Genomic DNA, 21,362 nt, shown 5'->3' with positions numbered 1-21,362 from the left:
TAATATATAAAGAGATAATACAATTTTCTCTTAGTTTTTCATAAGTGAATGTCTGGATTAAGACTCTTAGCTTAATCTAATAACAAGTGGAAACTTTTATAAGAGAACACTGAATATAATGAAAACTTTTCCTTTAGAAATAAATGTTTCAGTTTGCCTTTAGAGAACTGCAACTGAGGACTAATTTTTTTCTTACTTTTCCATAGAGACAGGCTGATTATAGGGTAACAAAAAAGCCAAATCACTGTTTCTTCAACACAAAAAGTTAATGTTTTCTGAAAGCATGCAAGTTGTGTTTCACATCTGGGAGGTGAATTAAAATAAAAGAACAAATGCTAATTAGTGTAAGTAGAAGCTCAGACAATTACATGCATCTTAGCATGGGTAACCTCAGATTTAGATTAAGTAAAATCTGTGCTTGCAGCTGTCTATTTGGGACAATTGCTGCTATTAGGAGGGCCACACTTCAATATTTGAAGATGTATAGAGTTTATGTGTTTGTATTAAGTTAACAGGTTATAGGGGTGTTCTGGGGGGGTTTGGTTTTCTATTTTAGGGTTTTCATTAAAATAAATAGTCTTGTATAATGTGACATAGGTTCCAATGTTGATAAGAAAAAACTGTATAGACGATCAATGTGGCAAACATTGGTTGGTAGTGTATAACAAAAGCTGGAAATAGACATTTAAAAAGCTGTCATATGTAATAGGTGGGAATAATGACTTCTTATCATAATGGTGACATTTCCATATTATCTTGGAATTTGAATGGTCTCACAGGTATAGACAAAAATAAAATACTATTTAATTACTATTAATTTAATTTAATTATTTAATTAACTACTAATAAATATTTAATTTACTTCAACATTGTAAATTCGACTGAGGTTATACTAGCTTGGTACAGCATCTGACTGACCTAAGTACTATCTGTACATTTAACCTACAATAATTCCTGGTCTCTAGCCAGATATTGCTAAGTCTCCTATGCTATGTAATTCTAATGTTGACTCTTTAATATTGTATATTCAACTAATGTAAACTAATGCTCTATTTGTATGTGATCTTTTTTAATACTGTAAATCCAATTGCTCTTGTACTTTTCTCATTTACTGTTATGTGGAACTTTCTTCCTGGACCTCCGTTGAAAAAGAACATGTGTCCAGTCGGAACTTCCCGGTAAACAAGTAAATAAATAAATAACAAAAATAAATAAATTATATTAAGAAATGCAGAGTGAAAATAGCAATTCTACATGAGACATATTTTGAAAGAAATGGGCTTGTGAATCTGATAAAGAAAGGATTTCAGGATGGATAGTCAGCAGAATATCAAGGACAAAGGAAAGAGGAGTACTTATATTAATTGTTAAAAGAGCTCCAATAGTAATAATAGAGGAAAAAAGATAATAACGTCAGATCTGTGGTAGTAAGGGACCACTGACAAGGGATGATGATTAAGCTGGCATGTATTTATATTCCACCTAAAACTGCTATTATGGAGCTTAAAAATTTGGGGGGAGAAATAATCAGCTTTAGCAGGGAATATTACTTACAGGTGGGGATTGGAATTTCATTTGTAACAATGAGGATGTACTTGGGGTCCTAGAAAGGAAAATATAACAAAAGAGGGTAGATTTCTGAAGAAATTTATGAAAATATTTGGTATGGAAGACATTAATTTTGTAGTAGGAACTCATCAAGAATGTACATATTATTCCCCAATTACAATAACTGGGCTAGACTTGACAGCATTAACTAGGAGCTTTATACAGAAATAAGCAATTCCTCACCAAAACAGCTAAGATTTCAGTTGCAAATAGCCACTTTGTCTCCACCCTACTCTACGCCTCCCCAATATTTACCAACCTAAGGCAAAGTGAGTTAGGTAAACTCGAAGCTTGCTACAACAAAATAGCAAGGTTTGCCACTGGCGCAAACTACTGTAGCCACCACTGCACCTCACTTACTGAACTAGGCTGGCTAGAAGTCCCTCACCTCCTTCAATGGTACCAACTTTCATTTGCCCACAAACTACTAAATCATTCTCTAAAAGTCCCCTCCCTCCAAAATCTACTCCAACCCTATCATAACACCAGACCACTACACTCCAGCAACAAAAAATCAATTACAAGTAACTATAACCAGGAACCCTGCTGGAGAAGCTCTCTTCTCTTACTCCATAGCAAAATTATGGAATACCCTTCCTCACACTATAACTTCTGTGTCATCATGCACTAACTTCAAAGCTGCTCTAAAATCTCATCTAAAAAAGCACTGGGCATTCCCCTGTAACAATCCTCTCTAACATCTCAACCCCAACCTCTCTAATCCCTTTCTTCCACCCCTCTAATTGCCTTGGATTGCAGCCAAATACATTGTTTGTAAACCTATATCCCAGCTGTAATTTTAGCCACTGTTATTCAAGGGTAATAGCTGCTAGCTCAGCTATTAAAATACTTGCTAGTCTTTATGGCACCAATGATATAAGTGTTGTACCATTTAACTAAATACTTAATTTCATTTTGAACTACAACTGTTTACTAGTATTGTTAAATAAAACCTACCTATACTTCTTGTAACTTGTAATTACTTGTTGTTTTTAATTGTTGTTTTTATTGTGGAGCTTTTCTCCACGGGCCTCCACTGAAAAAGGACCTGTGTCCAGTCAGATTTTCCCAGTCAACAAATGTAAATAAATAATAATGAATAATAATAATAATAATAATAATAATAAATAAATAAATTTCACAGGAACATGCACATTTAATTGACAACTTTGACACACATCTAATAACTCTTTCAGATTGTGCACCAATAATTACTAAAATAAAAATTCAGGGTTATGAAGTAGAGACACCGATGCTTTCCCACCTACCTATCAAAAAGAGAGGAATTTAAGGAACGTGTAATAGAAATCATTCAAGAGTTATTAGGGAAGATAGAAAGTACTTCAGTCGTCATAGGTAGTGAGTAGGATAAAATGAAAGTGGAGTTTAAAAATAGGGTGGAAATACAATAAAAAGAGATATGATTAAGAAGTAACAAGAATTATTTAGAGGGCTGACAAAGGTTAAAGTATTACATAATAAGGGAAATCTTACAAAACAAAAAGAAGCACAATTGCAAAGAGTTATAGAGACAATAAGGGAGTACCTGGATAATATGCTTTGTTTAGTAAAATTGCTGTTAAGCTATACTGTTTTTTGATAATAACTCCAGAGCCAAAAACTTATAGCACAACAACTTAAGCAACAGAAAGTAAAAGGGGTTGTTGCTAAACTTAGAGAGCCTATAACATGATAAATAACCAGAAGTCCTGTAGAGGTATTAGAGATATTGCTGAAATTTTATGAAAACTTGTATAAAGCAGAGAAGTACTGAAATCAAGAAAAAGCACAAATGGAAATTGTTATGATAGACTTAAATATGCCACGGTTAGAGGTAGATGAAGCTCAAGAATTAACAGTTAAGATAGGAGGAGATGAAATAAAAATGGTAATGCATAACTAATCTACAGGAACATCCCCCGGAATAGATGGTATTCCAGTGGATGTTTGAAAGTTAGGATGGAAGAAACTGTTAAAGATCTGGAAGGTTTTGTTTAACATCATTTTAAAAGGAGGGGAAGTACCAACATCCTGGAAAAAAACTGTGATAACTGTAATACTTAAAGATGATAAATTCATATCAGATCCAGTTTCATATAGTCCCATTTCAATTTTAAGCCATGATTATAAAGTGTTTATGTCTATAATGGCTAAAGAATGGCAAAGGTGTTGCCAAAATTGATAGCTATGAATCAATGTGGTTTTGTGGAAGGGAGGCAAACATTTGACAACATTAATAGAACAATGAGGATCCATAGGGAAGTAGCATGTAAGAAAATACCACTTTTGTTGGTGGGTCTTGATGCAGAAAAAGCATTCAACAGAGTAAGCTGGGATTTTATGAGTAGGACAATGGAAGAGTTTGCATTTCCTGATAGAATGATAAGGTTAATTAGGAGTAAATACGAGGGATCAGAAGCAAAAATCAAAGTGGGATGATTCCTCTCTGATAAGTTGTGCCTGAAAAGAGGAATCAGGTGAGGTACCCTCTTTCCCTTTTGTTATTTGCTTTATATTTAGAACCACCGACAAAGAAAATAAGGGACTTAAAAATTCAGGGATATAACTAATATGGTATTCAAGAAAAGTTGGCTGTATTTGCAGATGATATTATTTTGTACCTGACAACACCAGAAAAGCATATCCCAGTGTTGTGGAACATACTGAGACAGTTATATTTTTTTTGGGGGGGGAATACAAAATGAATGAAGATAAATTAAAGGCTATAGCTATAAACTATGTACTAACACACAAATTGGTTCCACAATATCCATATTTATGGGGACATGATAAAATTAAGTATTTAAGAGTGGATTAAAAGGGTTTGGTTATGACAGATAAGGATATGTGGAAAGAAACTAAACAAAAGATAATACAAATGCTGAGAAACTTGAAGCCTTTGTTTATGGATATGGACAGCAAGATTGAAGCAGTGAAAATGTTTTTAATCCCTTTAGTTTTATACAGAGGTCAGGCATATTAACCAGAGAAGCTGTGGATAGTATTTCATAAAGAGCTGAACGATTTTTTCTGGGAGGGGAAGAGGGTAAGAGTCTAGTGGGATATGTTTATCCTTCCACTACAACATGGAGGTTTAGGATTACCTGGTTTGAAGGGATATTTTAGGGTTATACACTTAAAGTCTTATACATAACACAAGCAGAAAGCTGTAATTCAAAGTGGAAAGAGACAATGATGAAACGGGGGGGGTTCAAAAAACAAAGAAAAACTGAGATTTTGGATGCAGATTATTAAGGAGAATAACAGTCATATATCATATTAAAAAGATATAAAAAATCTACAATTGTATTTAGATTTGTTACCAATACACATATTTCTGTATGAATTGCAGAAGGAGTCATTAATGGGCACATTGTGAGTGCTGCGTAGAGCTCTTCTGACTGACATCAAAGATTGAAACGATACTAATTTCATGAACTTTAATCATATTTTGACTTAGGAATGGGGTCCATTCCCATCATGGTATTAGAAACCCAAAAGATATGGAGAAATTAAAAAAGATAGAAACCATATTATATTCATAAAGTTGTAGGAAGTATGCTAAGAACTAAGCCAACATAAAAATGGAGAAAGGAGATTCCACTGATAGTGATGACTGCTATTAGGGGTTTACAGAATAGGCAAGAAGGGCTGGAATTTACTGGAGGAAGCTATCAAAGGAATCAAGGTACTGAGAACAAATAATTAAAGTGGGAAAGGTATTACAATGGGAACAGTTCAAGAAGACATTTGGACTCCAGGCTAGAGATTACCTTCCCTATCAGAGATTGATATCACAGGACAGGCAAAGAGAAAGAAATACAGGAATTCTAAGGGAAACCTGTGCTGGTTGAGTTTTTAGTTGAATGTAGAAGATAAGCTGCTGTTAAAAAAGGAATAATTAGTAGAGCATACAAAATATTGCACAGTAACTATAGAAATCAATCAGAGGAAGTCAGAAAAGATTAGGGAGAGAAATTAGATAAGCAATTCACAAAGAAACAATGGGAGGACACCTGATTATGCAACAAAGTCTAGAAGATTTAGGATTTTTACCTGGAAGTATTTGCATAGGTACTTTTATACTATAAGCAGACATCAAATAATTTTTCCTCGGGTAGATGGCAAATGTCGAAGGTGCAATGGGGAAGAAAGAGGTACCTGGAAGCATATGTTTTCCGATTTTAATAAGCTGTCAAACTTTAAAAAATTCCCTAAAGAGTACTCTATCAGGAATACTGGGAAAGGAAATGAGTGTAACTGAGGAAATTATTGTTTTGAGCTGAGATACAGGATCTGAATTGTCTAGACATAGTAAGGCCTTGTTAAGTTTAATTCTAGTGGCTGCCTAAAAAACAGTTATTAAAAATGGAAATCAAAGTCTAAACCAACCATAACTGAAGCAGCGAATATTACAACAGAGATAAAAGAACAGAAATAGAGATCTTTAGAAAAGGATAGGAGTAAATTACATAATAAAAATGGAAAACAATTCATGTAGAAGAATATTTTGGAGGAGGAATAAAGTTTGAGAAAAGGCAGGAATTTAATAATTTATGTATTGTTGGATTGATTATATTGTATAGAACAATATATTTATTTATTTATTTTACACTTGTTTACCGGGTAGTGTCTGAATGGGCTAGGTGCCCGTTTTCAGTGTAGGCCCAGGGAGAAAAGGTCCAACAAATATTGATAGAATATGGTGGAATAAAGTAGAATATTATATACATGGTTCAAATGTAGAATTACAGTAGATTATATACACATGGAGACAGTTACACATTTTACAGTAGATAATATATACATGTGAACAAGAACAACACGTCAGTTGATAGTAGCTGATTAAGAAGGGGTGACTGACAAGGAGTATTGCTGCATCACTTTAACATAGTTATTAAGTTAGAAAAAGGTTCAAATGGTAGAGTATATAAACGTGACACAAGTACGTGTCAGTTGAGAGTACATGATTGGGAATAGATAGTTGACAAAATACTTTTTGTTTTATCACTTTAACATAGTTATTAAGTTAAGAAAGACTGGCCTGACATAGGAGAGAAAGTAGGATATGGTAAATATAAAGCTGTTGGCCTAACTAGGGTAGAAGAGAGGTGAATGGCGGTAATTAGGCAGGTAATGTGCAGGAATATATGTGATGCAGAATGTTTGTAAATGTGAACTTGTTAAAATGGTTTGATTACTTTTATATAAATGTAAGTTTGCCTTTGTCACAAATGATAATTCAGTAAAGATGTTTAAAAAAGAATCTCTATGGACTTTCAAAAACTCCAGCTCTACTCAGTGGCATACCGCCTGCTCAAAGGCGATCTGTGCCTGACGTATAAAGCCATGTCCAACCCGGATTTAATGGACATGCTGCACCTCAGAAAATCCCATCGAGCTACGCGCTCGAGAGATTTGAACCTCAGCACTGAAATAAATAGGACATGCTGGAGGGACAGATTCATAACCCAGAGGCTCTCTTCACTCTGGAATAAAATCCCAGTCCAGGTTAGACTCTCTTCAAGAGGAATCTTGATGAGTGGATGGGGGATCGTAGGTTTACCCCGGGTATCACTTCTCTGTCACTGTTAGACAGAGGCACAGTATACTAACCTTGAAAAAGGGCATAGCAAAATTAATTTAAAATGGGTGGCGAAAGACAAACACACTCTGGCTAGGCTTATAAATGCCCTAGGGCAGATAGCCTAGTATGAACCTATGAACCTATGAACCTATTAGATGTTTAGATAGGTGCATGCCAAATGTGGTACTGTATTCAATAATGGTTCTAAAGACTGATGAACATAATTGAACTATAACTTCTGAAGACCTGGAGGAGATACCCATAGAAATTAAATATGATAAGCAGAATAATTTCCTACCTACACCCAAAACATGGTGACCATAATTAGGTCACTGTTAAGATACATACATACACCAATTTCTAAACACCTTTACAATTATAGCACAGTATCCTTGATATGGTAAAAGGTAGGCTGATCGATCTTCCCAAATTTACAACAGTATAGTCTTTGTCATTGATGGCAAGCCCCCGGTCATTACACAAGACACTGGTATGTGCAAGGATTTATTGGATTATCCCAAAAGTCCCCGGTTTGTTCTACATTGGAAAAGTAGATGCCAAAGAGCAGGAGCCTTGGGCAGAGTCTTGTGAGACACCACCTGTGATATACACATATAGATAGATAGATATAGTTATATAGAGATATATACATTATATATATGTAATATATATAAATACATATATAACTATGTATGTATGTATATATATATATATATATATATATATATATATATATATATATACATATATATATATTATATGTGGGTGTACTTCAAATAATCAAAAACCCACTAACCCGAAAATAAAAAGACAGAGACAACAACACTGAATCTGCATTTAAACGACTTCTGGGTTTTGTATTATTTCAAGTAGACCCATATATATATATATATATATATATATATATATATATATATATATATATATATATATATATATATATATCAGGTATGCAATGATAGCAAACCAGCATGCTCAGTTCCTGAAATATTGAGATGGAAAGACTGAAAGTACTAGTGCTGAAAGTCTTCTGGTTATAATCAATGACAAAGCTTGGTTTAAAGATATATGTAGTGGTTGATCTAAACTATGCCTTGCTTCAACTAGAAGGCAGCTGAGGATGTTATTGAGACCCATTGAGTTTGGGTCTTTGATTTTGACAAGATTAAAAGAGATGATCAAAAATTATTCTGGGATGTCACTAGGGGATTGGTGGGGGCTTGAATGTGTGACCAAAAGTTAGGAAAAAAATTTGTCAGCTAGGATGCTGGCAATGACATCAGGATCTGTATAGGTGGTACCATTCAGTATCTGCTCAGAGCAGTTCTGTGAGTTTCTTATTACAATGTGCATTCAGTTCTCACAAACATCTAATGTGGTCAAACACAATGCAATTGAACTATGTTATCCATCACTAGGCAGGACAGCAAGTCCTGAAATGCTCCCCTCCACCTACAGTTCCTTCTGTTGCTGCTGAGTCTCAAACCTCAGACACTGTAATCTACATGCCTCCATATCCATCTGTTTTGTTGTACTTCCTCTATGTACATCTCACCTAGTTTGTTCATTCGTTCTGTATCATACATCTGGTATCATAAGGAAAAAGATGTTATTCCCTTTACAAATGGCATTTTGTCTGCTTCTCTTCTTCCTTGCTTTGCTGCTTTCTGGAGTGATACTCCCTTCTTTGCAAACTCCACTTTTCAAATATCAAAATGATGCCATTTACCTCACATACAATTATGGTGTGGCTTCTTACTGAACTGCATTTTCCAAGCTGTGAAATAAGTTTCCATCCATAAATAGTTAAATTCCCATCACGGTAGCTTTCTAGAATGCTGGTAAGCACCAATCTGTTGATCAGTTAGAGTACAAATGTGGCATCACTTAACTGCCTTGTCGTGCCTCCATTTTCCCAAAGTTTAGACAGACATTAGTCTACCCCAGGGATTCCCTCCTTCCAAATCTCCCTATCCTACACTCAGTGCATTAATGTTAAATATATCCACAGAGCTCCCACTAAAACTCTGTATGCTGTTCTACTCATACAAAGCTGTACATATCCCTTCTATTCCTTGCCTCCATTAATGTTGGGCAGAATATGCACTCTTTGCTTCAATGCTTCATGGACACCTTACTAAAACTCCTACTTAAATCCATTCTATTCCCATAAACTTTTCTCCTTGTCTCATGCTTCCTTTTATTCCAGTCCTGATTCCAAACTTTCCTGACTAATCCTGCATGGAACTATTTACTCATGCCTTTCTCCTCACCTTCACCCTCTTACCTCTCCTTAATTTCCACTAATGTTTTCCTTTACACTCTTCTGCCTGCACCCTATGTATTTTAATTCCTCCATCTCTTTTGTCAGTCCAATATATAAATGTTATAACAGACTCTATTTTACAGAAACTCCAGGTAGTTAAATGTACATCTCTAACCAGAAAACTAAATTACTAGTGTTACTATTACCTAGCATGAGATTCTATTACCTAGCATGAGATCTACAAATGCTCCATCTGTGTACAGGGGATCACTACTAAATCTCGAATTACGGAATCTCGAAACTCTGAATCACAAAGACCAGAATATCGAGATTCTGTAATATCGTAAACAAAAAAAAAAGTTTTGAAAGCCCCCCTGCACCTCCACACCCCCTGCAACTTAAAGACATTGCACCACAATGGAGTGAACGGCAAAATAGTGCTGTGCAGAGCGGAAAGGAAATTTTGCCGTTCACTCCACTGTAGTGCGATCTTGGAGTTGGTATATTTAAGTGCAGGAGGTGTGGGGGGGCTTGCCCCCCTGCATACACCTGTCTAAATCTTTTTTTGTTTTTTTGTTTTTTTTTACATTTATTTTTTTTTTTTACTTTTGAGATTATGGAATCTTGAGATTCTGGTCTTGGGTATTCAGAATCTTGAGATTCCGTAATTTGAGATTTAGTAGTGATCCCGTGTACAGATACATGAAATGTTCTACCCTCTTCCTTGTTGTGTCACTGTTTTCACTGTTGCATTCTGGATGTATTGGTGTATCAGTTTTATATTGTATACAATGCTTTCAGGCATTTTTTTCATCAATGGACTAATTTCTGATTGCACACAGCTCTTCTCCCATGTCTCCACTGGAAATGAGCTCTACCTATATGGAACTTCACCATTATCAAACACTAATAATATCTCATTTTGACACATTAATATCTAGAACAAGTACCTGATTAAAGCACTATCAGCTACTACCCTTCATATTCCACCCACCAATAATAAGTCAAACAAACAAATGGTTATGTGAATACAGTAATTAAGAAGTCAATTCTATTTCCATGTATATTGCATAAAGTATTACTTGCTTTCTTCTGCCAGCTAAGGATTTCTCTGCATACCTGCCATGGCTGGAAAGCACTGATGTTTGCACATGCTCCATCTGCAAAGGGCCCCCTACCAGGGGTGCACATAAACAGATTATGTAGGGCATGGGCCACAGCATAGACAGCATTGTAGATGGCATAACTTACTCGCAAGTTATCAAAATCAAAAACCTTCATATAAATGTTTTCTTTGTCCTCATTACCTGTACAATGTACAGAACTGTCCATCAGTATCGGAGAGCTGTTATTCTGATCTGGCCACCTACATACAAAGGCTTGTTCCCAAAAGTATCGTATAAAAATATCATTTGGAGATGTGAACGGGTGGATATTGAGAAGAAACTGCTTTAGCCCAGAGATTTCAGCCCTTTGAAGGGCAAAACCAATTGTGCCATTCAGTATGGCCCTGATTTGTTTTTTGTAAGTATCTGGAGAGATTATCCAAGCAGAGGAAGCAATCCAAACTTTGTGTTTCAAGTTATGCAGTGCAAGTTCCTCCATTACAGGTATCAAATCTAGCATAAAGGTGTACAAAACCACAACACTTGCTGTAGACTTCATTACCAGCTGAGCAATCTGAAGAATCTTTTGGGGTGAAATCTTTGAGGGAATCACTTGGAAGAAAGCAATACACCCTCCCATTCGTGTTATCTCCTTTTGTAAGGTCAGACTTCCAAGCCTATAAAAGTCATCTTCTGAGTACAGGATTCCTACCCAGGTCCAGCCAAAATCAAGTATCATTTTAGACAGCAAGTATGACTCAAATAAGCTGTTGGGGACAGTCCTGAGAAACGAAGGAAACTGCATTTTATCACTGAGTAGGGATAAGGCTGACCCATAGCTGATCTATAAAACAAGAAATTACATTTAGGAACAAGGTACCCATATTGTTCAATCATACAACCATCTGTACTTACACTTGGCACAGCCTCATACTGTGCTACAATTATGCACTGAAATATATGCCACAGAGATGTCTTTTAATGCACAGTCATGGTATTGCTGTTATTATTACGGCTGTGAAAAAGCATCCAATATAGTAAATATAACAGCTGTATATTAATAAAGGGGTTATTGAAATGCTGCAAAGTCCTATAGTATCACAAAATATTACTTTATCCAATGTTAATCTTACACTACAAGAGCAAAATCCATACAACAGGTATGCTGTGTGAATATTAAACTATAATGCTCAGCCATATGTACAGATGTGTCTAACTTAAAACATTGTTAAACTATTTTTAGAAAAGCAGAACATACTGTAAATGAAGTAAAATAGGGATACACATTATCTATAGCACTGTTTATGCCACCATTGTGATAATTATTAGAGTCCATACTGACAGCAACATGAAGAATTTGGTAAACATTTAAGTATTTCATTTACATAAATTAGATCCTTCTGATTTTGTCAAAAAGCATTATTTTTTGCTTTAATGAAGTTAATAGATTAAGCATAGTAAACAGTAGGGTGCAAATTAATTTACAAAATTCACAACTGTTACAGATTGTTAAAAGCAAAATGTGTTGTTAGGCAGGTTTAAAAATCTGGAAGTTGAGAACACCATTAAAATTTAAGTAAAGCTGCAGACCCAGAATGAACAATATATTAATTAACAGAACAAAGAAAATCACACAATTTTTTGCGTCTTTCGGCTTTTCCCGGTTAGGGGTCGCCACAGCGGAACTCGGGTCCGCTAATGATTGGCAGTAGAGTTTTTTTTACGTGCTTGAGAATCGAACAGGCAACGTCTAACTGTGAGGTGACAACGCTACCGCAGCACCACCACCGCAGTTAAAGAAGATCACACAATAAGGTGGCAAAAAACTCATGAGTTCTTTGATCAGTAAACTTATTCATGAAGGATATCACTAATGTCTACATTTATTATCATTTTTGAGTCATATTGATCTGGTCACCTGTTTATTAATATTCTCAGTATTAATATGGTCTCAGTTTCTGTGGAGAGCTGGTTTATTTCTTGCTCCATGCACAGAATCAATGTCTGATGATGAATCTAAAGCTATCACTGCTACTATAGGTAAAAATCTGTCTGCATGTTCTCAAGTTAGTGCCAATCTATTGAACCGGATACTGTCCACACCTATAGACAGTACTGAAATAATGTTTTCTTTTTAATTAATGTTAACAGGATTAAGCAGACCTTATTGTAGCAGGAAGAATTTAGAACAGGAAATGTCAACATTATTTAGTAATGAGTAATGAATAATAATACATGCAGATCAAGCAATATTCTCTGTCTGTTTTTCTATTCTTTCCAAATGTAAAAAGAGAAGTATAAGGGTTCATTGAAAACAATCCCTCTCAAAATAAAATAAAAAAATATATATATATATATATATATATATATATATATATATATATATTTTTTTTTTTTTTCTTTGGGTCATAGCAAACCACTAGGGCTTGTTATATAATGAAACAGGAGTGAGACAGGTGCAATCTGCTATGGTGGTTTAATATTTTTTCCACAAATATATATATATATATATATATATACATATATTAGGAAAGGTTGTAAAACTCATTTCAAATAAGAGTTCGTGTTTCCTAAACATGATCTGTGTGATCTTGTTTCTGTCACTGCATCCATCATTCTCTAGGGGTGTGCAAACTAAAGTCCACTGTATGTGTCTTTGTGTGCTTACAGAACAGACTGCTGTAAGGAAATTTGATTTTCCTCTCCTCACCCACCTTGCACTTGTAATCTTGAACTCAGTGGCTGTTAAGCTGTCCACCCTCTTGAAGCAGTAGTAACTTCAAACAGTCCCACCACTCCTATCTCATTTGATCCCAGTAATGACTTCTAAAAGACCATATTGGAAAGGCTTTCACCTTAAAGAAAAAACTCACTTTGGCACTCAACAATGTTTTTTTCATTGCACCTTTAAATTCTCAGCTATTTTAAAATAATAATATGAATCCAAATTCTTATTCTTATATATTATTATGTTTTATCAAAAATGGTTGTCATGGGGCCTACCAATAATACCTACTCTAAGTGTACATGATCTGTATTCAAGAACATCCCTTCCACATTTTTTATGATTTCTAGTCACTCAGAAAGGTTATACTAAGTGTACATGTAGTCTACACTTTGTGATAGCTTTTATGAATTCCCCCCAGTATTTAAAGCTGCATGAAAATCAATAGGAAAACTAAAATTAGGAGGAAAAAGATGTGAGTTATGTTGTCTGTTCACTCAGAATATCGTACACAGTGTATATTTAGTGTAGGCATTAATAAAACCCAGAGACAATCTTGTTTTACTGATATGTTGTATCTGGCTCCCAGAATCCATTTGAAGTTCCCTTTATAATGTGACGCCTGTGCCCTGGCCCAGCAATTAAGGAGCCTCAATCCTCACCACTAACACCAGAGAGGGTGTCTCATACATGAGGAAAGGATAACAAATACACAAAGTAAAGTGCAATTTCCCTTAAGAACACACAGAGATCACAGTCAGTCCGGGGCTGGTCACCCCCTTGCTCTCTACGTCCCCAATAAGACTCCCCACTGGCACAGCTATAGAGTCCAGATCTCAGCCTAGTAGGAAAGCTAAAACCTCTAGCACTCTCTCTGTCCAACCAATGCTTTGTGTCCATGCCCAAATAGCTGGCACACACATACTCATGCACTTTGAGAAGAGTTTATACAACCACACAGACACTCCTGGGGAAGGCTGGCACAGTTTCTCCAGCTGTGCCCCTTTCTCCCAGACTATATGGTAGTTCCACTTGCCACCACCCACTAATACTTATCAGCTACTCAAAGGCCCTTAAAAGGGTGTTCAATTATTACTGTGCAATATTATTATCCAATTGGTAGTTGTGACTAAACAGTCAAGGCTTATTTAGAGTTACTTGGACAGTAAACTCTATAAATATGCAATGTACTCTAGAGCATAAATTATTTCTACACAATTGAAAGGTTTTAAAATATTTAATAATAAATAATTAAAACCACAAGACAATACTTTCTACTACACAGTGCTAGTCAAGAGTTCTGAAATCACACAGAAATACCTAAAACAAATCAGTAGTACAGTTCTGACATCACAGAAAAACACTTAGTCTAATATTTCTAGTTCGTAGCTATTTCTAAAAGAAAACAGAAGTCTAAGATAACTCAGATATGAGCAAGAGAGTGGTGTGAGTTGGATGATCAAGATAAAAACGCTTAATGCCTTCTGATTTTCTCTGTTTAAATTGCTATTGCAGTCCTGATTCCCATTACATCCTTTTTTACACTTTCCTGGTGTTCCCAGGCTGACAGAAACTGCATTTACATTTTTTTACACCTAGGCAGAAACCAGAGCAATAAAGGACATTCCACATGTAAATTCTGGTCATTAACTTTAACCTTAAAACAATAGGCAGAAAGCCTTTATCTAGCCCGGCCGGAGCTGAATTGTAAATGTCAAAGACAGCCATGAAATAATTTCAACTTCAAATGACAGATAAGAAATGCTTGACTTAGCTTTTTTTACAGCAGAGGGCAATATTGCTACATTGTTTTAAGTTCAACATTCCACAGCATACTCTTTCATTTAAGAAAACAAGCTTGTATTTCAGCATTCATATTTACAAATGATAGAATTATCTGCACAATTCTATTTGGCTAGGCAGGCAGCCATCACATCCCCCCCCCCGGAGAACGCAAGCTAGTTTTTCAAGTGACCCTTGAGAAACACTGCTTGAGAGAGTTAGGTCTATCTGAGTATACCTACCCCATTCCCTGTCTTGAGAGCCCATCTGCATTGGGATTGCTAATCCCACTGCGGTGCTGCACTGACATATCATTTGATTGCAACCCCAGGCTCCATCTTAGCAACTTGGCATTTTGCTGGCTGGCTCTGTTTAACCATATTAGGGGGTTGTGATCTGTCCTAACAGTGAATTCCCTTCCATACAGATAAGGCTGAAGTTTCTGCAGTGCCCACATTATGGCTAGACATTCATTTTCTACAGCTACATAGCATTCCTCCCTGGGTTGGAGCCTACGACTGAGATAAACCACTGGGTGCTCTTCCCCCTCTGAAGAAATCTGTACAGCCCCCACCCCATGGTTTGAAGCATCCACCTGCAAAACAAATCCTTTGCTGTAATCTGGACTGGCTAACACAGGGGGCCCTCCCAAAGCTTCGTTAAGCTTCTGGAATGCCTGCTCACATGTTGGGGTCCATACTACCTTATCTGGCCTGTTCTTCCTTGTCAGGTCTGTGAGGAGAGCAGCTATGGTACTATAATTGGGGCTAAACTTTCTGTAGTACCCTGCTGTCCCTAAAAATGCCCTCACCTGCTTTTTGGTAACAGAATGGCTTCCACTTTAGCAGGTTCTGGCCTTATCTTACCACTCCCCACTCTATGTTCTAGGTAGGAGACCTCTGCCATACCCACCTGACATTTGCTCGGCTTAATGGTAAACCCTGCCCAGCACCTCCCTGACATGCTGAATGTGCTCTTGCCAGGAATGGCTGTAGATGGCAATATCATCTAGGTACACAAGGGCAAACCCTCCTGCTCCTGCTAGGATATGATCTACAAGCCTCTGAAAAGTCACTGGGGCATTCTTCATCCCAAAGGGCATCTTTGTGAACTCATACAAGCCATAAGGAGTCACAAAGGCTGACTTCTCTCTAGCACTGGGAGTCAAGGGCACCTGCCAGTAAACCTTGGTAAGATCAATGGCTGTAAGATACTTAGCCCTACCCAGCCACTCTAGGGCCTCATCTGTCCTAGGCATGGTGTAAGCATCTGACTCTGTGTGACCACGTAACTTTCTGTAGTCCACACAGAACCTGGTGCTGCCATCCTTCTTTGGCACCAGCCCCAGTAGGGGGGCCCAGGGACTGTTGGACTCTTGAATCACCCCCATTCCAACATCACCTGTACCTCTTTCTTCAGAGTCCATTTGACTCTCTCAGGCACTCTATAAGGGGACTGCCTAATAGGCCTTTGGGGTCCTGTATTCACCTGGTGCTGCCCCAGGTGGGTACACTCTGGTTTCCCAGTGAACATGTCTCCAAATTCCTGCAACACTGCTTGGATTTCTCGAACCTGGGTAGGAGATAGCTGCTGTGACATTGCTACTCCTTCCACTGAGGTGTCAACCCAAGCCTCACTGAGGAGATCAGTCCCCAGACCTCCCTCAGACTCCTCCTGCAATCCACTGCAAATGCTCAGCACAAGGGCTTCCCTATCATGGTCAGGTTTCATCATGTTACCATGGTGCAATTTGTGCCCCTGCCTTCTGCCTAGCAGTTCCACCATGTAGTTAACATCATTTACCTTTCTTACCACCTTGTAGGGTCCTTCCCAAGCTGCTTGCAGCTTGTTGTGTCTGACAGGAATGAGAACCATTACCTGCTGCCCCACAGCATATGCTCTAGCTCGAGCATTCTTGTCATACCACACCTATTTCTGTCGTTGGGCTTCTGCCAGGTTCTTCTGGGCCAAGCCCATGAGTTCCCTGAGCCTTGTCCTGAGGTTTAGGATGTATGCCACAACAGACTCCTTGTGAAACTTGCACTCACCTTCCCAGTCATCTCAAATTAAATCTAGAGATCCCCTCACCCTATGCCTATACAGCAACGCAAAGTGTGAAATAACTGGATTCCTGGGGAACCTCACTGTAAGTAAACAACAGATGGGGCAAATATTTGTCTCACTCCCTCTTAAACTAATCTGCAAATGCCCATAGCATGGACTTGATTGTAGAGTTTAACCTCTCAACAAGACCATTAGTCTGGGGATGGTAGGGGGTGGTCTTCATGTGCTTCACCCCACAGGACTTCCACAGACAATCCAGCAGGTCTGACATGAAAGTGGCACCTTTATCAGTCAGTATTTCATTTGGGAAACCTACCCTGCTGAAAATCTCCAACAAAGCATTTGCCACCTTCTCTGTAGCATAATGCACTACCACTAGGATATACTTTTTCCCTGTGGAACTTGAGGTATTCAGAGGACCCACAATATCCATAGCTACCCTCTGAAATGGCTCCTCAATCACAGACAAAGGCATCAAAGGAGCTCTCACCTTGTCTCCTGCCTTGCCTACCTTTTGGCACTGCTCACAGGTCCTGCAGTGCCCATGTTACATCTCTGGAAATTACAGGCCAATAGAAGTTCTGCATAATACGCCTCTTTGTAGGTTTTATGCCCATATGACCTGCAAAGGGAATATCATGTGCTATGGCTAGAAGCACTAGATGGTAGGCTCTAGGCACTACCAACTGCTGTACTCTCTCACCTTCTAGCCCTCCCTCAGGGGTCCACTCACTGTATAGTAACCCTTTTTCCCAGTATACAGATTCCCCCTTTCCATGAGAATCAGGTGCCTCCCTAGCTACCTGCCTCAGGCCTTGCAATGTAGGGTCTGAGAGCTGAGACTGTCTCAGCTATCTCCTTGTAACCCTTCCCAGCTCCCCTTCCACAGGAGGTCTGGCATCCTCTGACAGTGGTGCCTCACTGTCAGCCTGGGTACTACTACTCACCTCTACCTTTGCAGTCACTCTGTCCAAGGGAACATCAGTACCCACAAGCAGCTGTGGCTCACCATCAGTCTCACTGCTACAGATTAGCTCCCTCCCTGAAGTAACCACCTCAGCAGTCCTGGCTGCAAGTATGCAGTCTGTCTGGGTCTCCCCCAGACTACCAGACCTACATGCTTGTCTCCTAGCCTAAATGCATGTAACTGCATAAGAACATGGTACTGCCTCATCCAAATCCTTCCCTATCAGGGCATCTGCAGGATGGTAGTTTGGTACCCCTTTGTCTCAAGACAACCTACTATTGGCATTTTGTCTTTCCCACTTACTGGCTCCCTCACCTTTTGTTCCCCACCTTGCCTCTTGGACACCTGTATGCCACATGGCCCCACTGGTTGCATTCAAAACATTTAGCCCTAGCTCCTGGACGTGTACCTGGACTAGTGGCTTCCCCTGCTACTGGCAGATTCTGTTGTGGCAGTCTGTGCTGCCTACCATGGGTTCCTTTAGACCCATGAGCAGTATTGGGGGTCCCCTTCCTGTGCTATGCTGCCCTGCTTGCTAGGTAAAGGTCTCCCTTCTTCCCCAACTCATCTGAAGTAGCACATTGTCTATCAGCTAACCAGATCCTCATGTCCTCAGGCAAAGTGCTAAGGGCTTGTTCCCTCACCAAAATGTCTGCCAGCCCTTCAAAGGTGGTGACCTAACATCCACTCACCCACCTATTGAAATAAGTGCTCGATTCAGCAACATATTCACACACACTTTCATCTGCCTTGCGTCTATGCTCACAAAACTTTTTCCTATACGTTTCAGGTGTTAGCTTAAAAAACTCTAATAGACAATTATTTTCAGCAGTTTAATCAAAACATGCAATGTCAGACATTTTAGATAATACAGTTACAGTTTTACCATGGAGTAAAGGGATCAGGAACTGTTCCCAGAGCTCTTGGTCAACTTCATACTGTTTACATACCCTCTCAAACATATAAATGAAACTATCAAAATTATCCCCCTCTTTAAACTGCAGAAGAATTTTACTGACCTTTTGTGCTTCTGGGGTCCAGTTACTCCCTTCCCCATTACCTCCATTACTCTGGTGAAGAGTCAGCATCTCCTTCTCATGCTGCCTCTGTCTTTCTTTTTCCTTAGCTTCTAGGCATAGCAGTTTCTTGTTCTCCTCAGCCTGTAGACTCCTCAGTCGCTCAGCTGCTTCTATTTCCAAATGCCTGGCCTCCAATTCAAGTCGCTTTAGCTCTAGCTGGATTTTTAAGTCCACTGCAGAAAGGGTGAGCTGTCCATTCTCCAAGGGTATTATATCTCCACTGCCAGTCTGATTGTCCTCCTGGTTGCTGTTTTCTAATGCAGCTGTAACCAAGGCTGCAGTCAGGTCTGCCTTAGTCAGGTTTCCATGCACCAGTCCCCTAGCCTGGTATATCTCTGCCAGGTGGCTCCTTGTCAGCGTTCCATACTCCTCTGCTGACATGTTGCCTGCTCACCCTGACTAACTAAGCTAACAAAATAAATAAAACAATTGTGATCTGAACTCTGAGTATTCACTGCATGGCTGTTTTAGAGTACATAAACACCTTCAAAGCTCACTGTGCACAAGCTACAGGATTCACTTTACCACCACCACTACAAGCCAGTTAGTATTTGCCAACCAATTAATATGTGGTGTGGATATCCCACCACTGCCAAACAATTAATATATGATGCCCGTGCCCTGGCCCAGCAATTAAGGAGCTTCAATCCTCACCACTAACACCAGAGAGGGCATCTCATATATGAGGAAAGGATAATAAATACACACAGTAAAGTGCAATTTCCCTTAAGAGCAGACCGAGATCACAGTCAGTCCGAGGCTGATTGCTCCCTTGCTCTCCAGGTCCCCAATAAGACTCCAAATGGCACAGCTATAGAGTCCAGATCTCAGCCTAGTGGGCAAGCTAAAACCTCTAGCACCCTCTCTGTCCAACCAGTGCTTCGTGTTGCTGCTCAAGTAGCTGACACACACACACATACACACACACACACACACACACACACACACACACACACACACACACTCATGTACTTTGAGAAGGGTTTATACAACCACACAGACACTCCTGGGGAAGGCTGGCACAGTTTTCCAGCTGTGCCCCTTTCTCCCAGACTACACAGTAGTTCCACTTGCCACCACCCACTAATACTTATCAGCTACTCAAAGGCCCTTAAAAGGGTGTCCAATTATTACTGTGCAATATTATTATCCAATTGGTAGCTGTAACTAAACAGTCAAGGCTTATTTAGAGTGACTTGGACAGTAAAATCTATAAATATGCAATGTACTCTACAGCTTAAATTATCTCTACACAAAACAGCCACAGTTGAAAGGTTTTAAAATATTTAATAATAAATAATTAAAACCACAAGACAATACTTTCTACTACACAGTGCTAGTCAAGAGTTCAGAGATCACACAGAAATACTTAAAATAAATCAGTAGTACAGTTCTGACATCACAGAAAAAAACTTAGTCTAATCTTTCTAATTCTTAGCTATTTCTAAAAGAAAACACAAGTCTAAGATAACTTACATATGAGCAAGACAGTGCTGTGAGTTGGATGATCAAGACAAAAATGCTTAATGCCTTCTGATTCTCTCTGTTTAAATTGCTATTGCAGTCATGCTTCCAATTACATCATTTTTTTACACTTTTCTGGTGTTCCCTGGCTGACAGAAACTGCATTTACATTCTTTTACACCTAGGCAGAAACCAGAGCAATAAAGGACACTCCAAATGTACATTCTGGTCGTTAATTTTAGCCTTAAAACAAAAGGCAGGAAGCCTTCATCTAGCCCGGCCAGAGCCGAACTGTAAACATCAAAGACAGCCATGAAATAATTTCAACTTCAAAGAACAGATAAATGCTTGACTTAGCTTTCTTTACAGCAGAGGACAATGTTGCTACATTGTTTTAAGTTCAACATTTCACAGCATATTCTTTCATTTAAGAAAACAAGCTTGTATTTCAACAATCATATTTACAAATGATAGAATTATCTGCACAGTTCTTTCTGGTAGGCTGGCAGCCTTCACAGTCCCATACTAAACATAAGGAAATGAGGTGTTTTTAACTCCCATATATATAGAATGGCAGTAGTGTGAGTCAAAGGCACCTTACACAGCTTCTGGAACCTGACTACATTTCACTTTTTTGCCTGAATTGGTCTGATATATATTGGTTTTAGAGCTCCTCTTACTCATTCATACTAGTTTTAAATCCTCAACAAAATA

General features: G+C 38.3%; 1 protein-coding gene across 1 annotated transcript in view; it reads right to left on the bottom strand.

Moving 5' to 3' along the window:
• Positions 1-21,362, bottom strand: part of LOC122790396 (extracellular calcium-sensing receptor-like) — a 138,222-nt gene that overhangs the window by 101,595 nt on the left and 15,265 nt on the right. Inside the window, exon 2 of the mRNA XM_044057917.1 lies at positions 10,581-11,411. Coding sequence (XP_043913852.1) covers positions 10,581-11,411 — 831 coding nt within the window. The remainder of the gene's footprint in view (positions 1-10,580; positions 11,412-21,362) is intronic.

The sequence above is a fragment of the Protopterus annectens genome, chromosome 16.part0, assembly GCF_019279795.1.
Source record: "Protopterus annectens isolate FY-2018-M chromosome 16.part0, PAN1.0, whole genome shotgun sequence".
Lineage (NCBI taxonomy): Eukaryota > Metazoa > Chordata > Ceratodontiformes > Protopteridae > Protopterus > Protopterus annectens.
Note: the sequence above shows the minus strand (reverse complement) of the source record. Positions and strands in the feature narration are given on the sequence as shown.